The sequence below is a fragment of the Cicer arietinum genome, chromosome 3 (assembly GCF_000331145.2).
Source record: "Cicer arietinum cultivar CDC Frontier isolate Library 1 chromosome 3, Cicar.CDCFrontier_v2.0, whole genome shotgun sequence".
Lineage (NCBI taxonomy): Eukaryota > Viridiplantae > Streptophyta > Magnoliopsida > Fabales > Fabaceae > Cicer > Cicer arietinum.
Window position 1 is genome coordinate 49,167,785 of NC_021162.2, and position 7,603 is coordinate 49,175,387.

At 26.5% G+C, this 7,603-nt stretch overlaps 1 protein-coding gene across 1 annotated transcript; it reads right to left on the bottom strand.

Moving 5' to 3' along the window:
* Positions 1–276: 276 nt before the first annotated feature.
* On the bottom strand, positions 277–5,060 carry LOC101510877 (histone-lysine N-methyltransferase, H3 lysine-9 specific SUVH4-like). The gene is made up of 8 exons (XM_027332260.2): positions 4,773–5,060; positions 3,970–4,019; positions 3,673–3,761; positions 3,125–3,284; positions 2,558–2,663; positions 2,285–2,467; positions 1,127–1,360; positions 277–683 (listed from the first exon to the last, which is right to left on the bottom strand). The coding sequence occupies exons 1-8, from the start codon at positions 4,812–4,814 to the stop codon at positions 570–572; spliced, it is 978 nt and encodes a 325-aa protein (XP_027188061.2). The 5' UTR covers positions 4,815–5,060; the 3' UTR covers positions 277–569.
* Positions 5,061–7,603: the final 2,543 nt, after the last annotated feature.

Consider the following 7,603-nt stretch of genomic DNA (forward strand, 5'->3'; position numbering starts at 1 on the left):
CTTCCATCAAGTGTGTTTTCTCCCCCTCAAGCGAAAGATTTATTTCCCATTACAAATGTGTCATTGGATTTGATCAATCGGCTGTAATATCATTGCAAGAAAACCAACAAGAGGAAATCTCCACACAAGCAGAAGTTTAATCTACAATCTCACAACAAAATATATATTATTACCCAACTTGCAATTTTTACAAGGATAAAATTGTAAACCTTCTCACAAAATTACTCAAGTTCCCAAACATACCCAAAAGGACTTGAATTATTGCGGCAAATAGAATTAAAACTAACCCTTCATATTTGGAATAACTTTTTACTCCTTTCTTCTTCACATTATTCAACATCGAACTTCAAATGAGTATTGAGTTTATCATACAAACAAACTACATTGTTGTTTTTGTAATAATTACAATTATAATTTTGTGCAATATGTACCAAGAGATAACCCCCTAAGCACCTAATGACAAATATTACATTGCAAAACATTGTATCACCACAAAGGTTGGAGAATAGTTGAAATTTGAGTAAGTTCACTCTTAAATCAAACAAATGTCTTATGATATCCATACCAAATTAGTACAAGCGCTTACGACATTCATTTGCACCACAATGACATTCTAATTGCTTGATTTTTCCATCAGGATCAACAACACTATCAAGTTTGTAACCATAGTCATAGGTGAGTTCCTGTTAAAAATTTACAAATAAAATTAAAATGTCGCCAATAACAAATCCACAACTAGATGTTCCCCCATGAAGGAAGTTATCATCAATACCATAGACATTTGTCCAATTTTATTAAAAATCAATAATTAGATTGACCTAATTAAATCATATCAAAATAGAAATTTACAAAAGGTGTCATGCATGATGATGTCAATGGAAATATCATCGAGATTAAATCATTTTTTATCTAAAAGAAATGGTAAATTTCACCGTAATTAACTCACACAACTCTAAGGTGAGATGTCTAATATAACAACATCGATATTTGTCAGTTGAGTTAAGACTTAAAAACATTAGAGATTATTATCGATATTTGTCAGTTGAGTTAAGACTTAAAAACATTAGAGATTATTTTTAATAAACACGTATTTGACAATTTTAGAAAATATCATAAAGATCCTTACTTGATAGGGAGGTATGTCTTGTGCTGCAAATAGTACGACTCGAGCAAGTCTAATATCACGGTGGCTGCTAAGAATACCTTGAACAAAAAGGTTTGGCACACATCCATGATTGATAAATCTAGAAACATTACCAAAAGAACTAGCATCTATGCAAAACTCAGGATCATTTTCCAATTCTTCATCAATATTTTCAGAAAAACTTTCCCTAGCTGATTTTTTTTTGCTGGAACGTCTCTGAAAAAACATCGATCATTTTGTAAATAAAATATTAAAAATGTCAACCAGTTAATAAATAGACAACTAAATTTACTTTTACAATATTGAACTAAACTAAATAAAAAATACATTAGAAAACATGACTTATTGATATTTATCGTATAGTAATAGAGATATAATGAAGATCAATTAGTAGGTTTCTTTACATAGTTTAATTGTTAACAAAGTCGGTAGATACTGTTGGACCAATGCCATGATTAAAAAAAAAAGCTAAATCGTTAACAAAATTAATAGATACTGTTGTACCAATGACATGTTATTTTTTAAAAAAAAGACCAAGACTCTCTGCTTAAAATTCTAATAAAACAAAACATTATTAATAGTTATATATATTTAAAAAAAAAACTAAACATTCCACTAAATTATTTTTATTCATTAGATAAGATAATATATATGGAATAAAGTTCCAAAATAATTAATAGTTTCAAATTAAAAAAAGCTACTATATATAAAACTAAATATTGACCACAACCGATCAATATGGAAATAGTCTCTTAACAATGCAAATCATATAAATAGATTATATTTAATTACTATATACATATAAAATAAAAATACGTCTCCCTTAACAAAAAGAGAATAAAAAATTTATATGATTATTTAATAGATATATACTTTTTTTTTACTACTATATACATATAAAATAAAAATACGTCTCCCTTAACAAAAAGAGAATAAAAAATTTATATGATTACCTAATAGATATATCCTTTTTTTTTACTCAAGCATAATAGATATCTAAACCCTTATACAAAAAGAGTAGATATCTATTTTTATTTTTTTTTGAAAAAAAAATTGAAGAAGGAAAATTATTTATTAATTAACTAAAGTAATATTAATAATGAATTTAAATTTGGAATAAAAGAGTAATTGTATTTTTACCTCTCTTCCACCTTCCCCTTTGATTGTGTGCAAACAATCAATGTCAAAAATGTATTCATTTCCAATAGCATTATCTAATTCATCATCTCTACTAAGTACACCAATATATTCTACCACTGGTGCACCTGAGGGAATAAAGTCCCATGTTCTCACACCCCAACCTTTATTGGGAGTACGAAAAACCTATGCAGTAAAATGTAATTTAATTTAGTTAATTCACAAATAATTTATTAAATCGGAGTATAAAGAAAGTGTAAGTGCTTAGATAATAACCTCAAGTCGATAAATTAAAGCCTTTTGAGAAACTTTATTTCCACAATTAGGTCCGCAGCCACATATAGGTCCACATTCGTACACGATGTCTCGAGGCTCAATCAGCCTGAATAAATCATTGGTTAAGTTGTAATTTTAATAATTAATTAAAATATGGTAGAATAAATTTTAATCTTATAAAATTTCAGAATTTTATTTAGTAGATCTCTATAATCGAGTAGGGAATCTAGCTCCACTGTAATAAGTGAACTCGCATTCATGCAACTGAGATATCTATAATCGTTCGATCAAGATTTAATAATTTTAATTTAAATTTAGTATTTTAAATTATATAATTAAATTTAAAATTAATATTTTATAAACTGTTTCTATAATCATTCAATTAAGATTTAATAATTTAAATTATATAATTAAATTAAAAATTAATATTTTATAAACTGTTTGATCTCAATCAAACGGTCATTGATATTTCGAATGAGTGATTGAGAATTCGAATGTAAAAGTAGGTCTATAACTCTTTTGTCTTCAATGACAATGAGAAGAACAAACCTAAAACTAAAATATTACCTGCCACCGTTACCACATGCATATGGAAATTTTTGGCCATTAAGCTTAGCACATCCACAAGTTATAGTGTCTCTACAACTTCCTATGCAGTTGCATCCAGGACCACTAGATGGAACCTTTATGGTGCTTGCAATTTGATTTGCAGTGATATATTGAAAACCTAAATTTTTAAAAACATCATCAATGTCAAATATATTTTGTCAAAAAATTTATGCCAAATATTAGTGAACCTTATTTTAGTTTGTTTTGGTTTAGTGAATTTGGAGAAAAATAATCTAAAGACTCGAACCAAATTAATCTAGTTAATTTGGTTCATATTTTTATTTATTAATTTATTAAATCTAAACCAAACCAACTAATAAAGAACATGTGTAACAAATCGTTTTAGAAAAGAAGTAAAAAAAAGAAAAAGAAAGACTAAAATAAACACTGAGTTTATTTTGAAGGATTAAAATATTATTTTTAATTCTTGAGTCAACATAGAAAATGAAAATAAAATGAAACATTATTACTCATGCTTTCAAATAGAACACATTGATTGGACTTACCGGTTGGTGCAACCGGAGGATCATCAAATTCATTGGTTGCAATTATGCTAATAGGTTCTTGTCCAATGCTAATATCCGTGCATACCAAACTAAGAAAACAACATATTTCTTTATCTCAGTTAAAAAATTTATGTATTTTTCTTTGGATTCGCGGTTAGTTCATCAAAATCAAGATGATATTATGATTTTATTGAAGTTTTTTAAAGTATAGTTTTTCCAAAATCATAAAAGTTTACCGTAATTCTATAAATCTCACAACGAATTTAAACGTGTAATATGAAATTTTCGATAGCATACCTTGGAGAAGAAGAAATAGCTCTAGAGACTTGTCCTTTCATAAAATTAACCTAAAGTTGAAAAAAATTGAGTAAAAATAACGGTGGAGCAAACATGATACATCAAATGTAAATAAAGACAAAAATATATATTTATGTGAAAGTGATAAATGAATACTCTCAATTGCTAAATATTTTAGGGTGATATTGTAGATATTTAGACCCACTTAATATCACACTATCGAATTTATATTTCAAAAAACTATAGTAATTGAGAAAATAGAGAACATAGAAGATAAATAGTTTTTTTTAATCATGATATATTGATGCAAAATATCTAATAATTTTATCAATAACTAATCTCTATTGAAGAATTTGATTGACCACCTTTAATTGGGTCTCCTCTCCTAAATCAATCATGAGACTTCAACTCAAGACCTTATTTAAGTATTCTAATTCCAATCCTATTTGGACCCTTCTTGTGATGCAATGATGGTATGAAAATGGATTTGTGCCTCTCCCTTTTTTTGTCTCTTTGGTTTAATGGAGATGACATTCAGATGAGAGATATACTTGATTCAACAGAGGATAATGAATGAACGAGAATAATTTTAATTAAAATTATGTTTGATTCAAAAGATAAAGAGAGATTTTAATTGATGTAATGTATCTAGTTGTCTCTAATATTCCTCTTCTCTCTAAATATCTAAAATAGAGGAAGAACAAAATAAAGTTTACGATAGATTTTGCCTTCTCCCCTCAAAATTACATTGACTTGTAGAAATAAAAACAAAAATCAAATCAAATATGCATAAAACGTATAACCTTATCCATCCCAACTTTAGCAAGTTCTTGAAGCTTATTCATTAGATATCTTGATGTAGTGAGTCCAGGAACACCTTCATCATCATTGCCATTCTTAACCTCCTACAAGACAATGAAAATATAAAAATAATCAAGTAAAATCATATAAATCAGTAGAGTATTTTCATCACTTTATGCTGCAAATTGTAGTGAGTTGGAGTGTCCTTTGAATTCTTTCTATTAAAATATTTTTTTATCAAAAATAAAATATGACTCCACCTATCCACCTACTGAATGAGTAAAAGAAAAGATTTTAAAATAATCTCATTAATTGATCGAATAAAATATTATAAATGAGAGCTTATATATAGGATAAAGAACTTTTTTATTCAATATGGCAGTATAAAGAGGATTGGGGGCGAAGTTTCCTTTGTCCCTGATTGAAGGGTATTCTTATAATTTGAATTATTATATATTAAATAATATTTGTAATGCTGAAATCCTAATTGATTCATTTAATAATTCGGAACTACAACTAAAACTACTCTGTACTCGAAGACGTAAACATTACTGACTGAACTTCGTTATCTAACGTCTTGCAATCTATTTACAATTTTTCTCTTTATTATTTTAAGATCATATTGTTGCTCTAACACTTTCAATTGCTCTAACACTTTCAATGTCCCTTGATAAACTATTTCAGAAATAAAACTTAACTTATAAGTAGCTAACTAGTGATAAAGAGAAAATGTCAAATAAAACTACTTATCTCTAAAAATTACAAACACCAATTCAAATCCTATCATTACAAGAAACAATATGAGCTAACAAATTATACCATAGCCAAAACGAAAAGCATAGAACTAAGTACAGGGCATTAACAAGTGGTAATATGATAACCAAAGTAAATTGGGAAGAAAAAAATAATACAATTATTCCTTTTTACCAAAAAAATATAATACAGTTGAAGATCAAACATTTCGTATTTTGGGTTGCATGTAAACATTTAGTGCAAATTAATGTCATAACCACCATAATATGGACTTCCCAACCGTGGTAATTATATTAATTAAGTGAATGACTTCTGCATGCATAGAGATAATGCTTGGACAAAGAAATTTAGCAAAATTGTGAGTATTTATTATGCTTTGAAATTGAATGCAACATAATATAGGGGGAAAACTCAAACTCCTTAAGCAAAATAATCAATCAATCCTCTTATTCCTAGGAGACAAAATATGTCTCAAAAAACTACACTTTACACTAATTGTAATTGAAGGCTAAGTAAAATTAAAGGTTAAAGGCTCACATTGCTAGCCCCCAAAAGTGTGGCAATAGTCTTATTATTCTTCCTTGGGTTCTTGTTTTGATTCTGCTCTTCCTCCTGTTGGAAATTATGTTGTTGCATGTATTAGAACCAAAAAGTAACATAATCAATTAAGTTACAAATGAATATTTAAGTGTTCATACAAGAAGTTAACTAGGTTTTGAACTAAATTTTGAAATTAATACTCATTAATAAGGAGATATAGAAAAGATAAGCCTTTGTTCGGTTACGCGGTCACAAACTCCATGATCTAGTTTGAGGAGTTTAACGATAGTATAGATTTTTTAGTTTTTTGCGATAAGATAAAATCAATTTTCAAATTTATTAAAATTATTCAAACATGATTTTTTATATTATAATTTTCAATGATTGTCGACTCACAAACTTGACTTTGAATGTTCTAAAAAATATTTTAAAATAACCATTAAATAACTTTTCTCTTCTCTAATTTTTGTAAAAAAAAAAATATCTATTTAAATAATCAAATTATTTAAAATTATTTTTTTATAACCGTAGAATCAAACACAACTAAAATAAAATTCAAATAAGACATCAATCAATTTCTTTTATGAAATGGTATGATATATAATTCTTAAAGTGCCTCATGATTATATAAACAATTTTGTAAATTCCTTTATAGACATTGAAAATCAATTTTATATGATAAATTATTTTTGTAAATTCTTTAATAGACATTGTAAATCAATTAGAAGAAAAAAATTGAGTGGCAAAGCGTTAAAACTTAATTATACTATCAAAGTCTAATCATGATTGGTCCAACACTTTATGAGGCCTAAAGCAAAATTATTAAACGTGGCTTTTCAAAAGTTAATAAATAAATTATTAATATTTTATTTAATAATTATAGAAAATTTCTTTAATAGAATTAATGGCATTTTAAAATCTATATATTTTCTCTATATTTTTTTGAAAAATAATATATATTTCAACCGTTCTACACAGCAAAATTAAGAACTCATGTAAAATTTTCATCTTTTAGTTGAAGAATAAAATAGTATGTATACGTTGTATCACTCCAATAACTTTTGTTCGCAATTTATAACTAATATTTCTCATACGAGCAATGTGCTCACTTTTTGTCTCAGGATTTCTCAATTTATAACTAATATTTATCTCATTTCTACTACTTTCACTAGCCAATTTACTTATATTAAGAAGAGTATTAAATAATTTTCAACAAATAATTATTTTATTTAATTTATATAAAATTTTATCGATTTTAATTTTAATAATATTAGAATGTGAAACTTTTTTAATTAATAAAAAAATATTTGAGGTACTTTTATAACGTAAATTTTTTAATTTTTAGAGAGGTTAAAGCGCATATTTTAGTGGTCTTACTATTGGGTCGACTATGAGTTTAATTACTATATATATTAATATAAACAATGTGAAATATTGGAATTCATCAAAAGAAAAAAAGAGAATTAAAAAGAAAGAAAATACCTTAGCCAGGTTACGTAGATTGGCAAGTCTAAACGTTTCTCTTAAGTTCAAAATGCCC

What these genes read in the sequence shown, in the direction of transcription:
- LOC101510877 (XM_027332260.2), bottom strand. Translation starts at nt 4,814, where the DNA reads ATGAATAAGCTTCAAGAACTTGCTAAAGTTGGGATGGATAAG. An exon ending in CTTTAATTTATCGACTTGAG is followed by an intron (nt 2,468 to 2,557) that starts GTTATTATCTAA and finishes TTTACTGCATAG; the next exon opens with GTTTTTCGTACTCCCAATAA. An exon ending in AAGGGGAAGGTGGAAGAGAG is followed by an intron (nt 1,361 to 2,284) that starts GTAAAAATACAA and finishes ATGTTTTTTCAG; the next exon opens with AGACGTTCCAGCAAAAAAAA.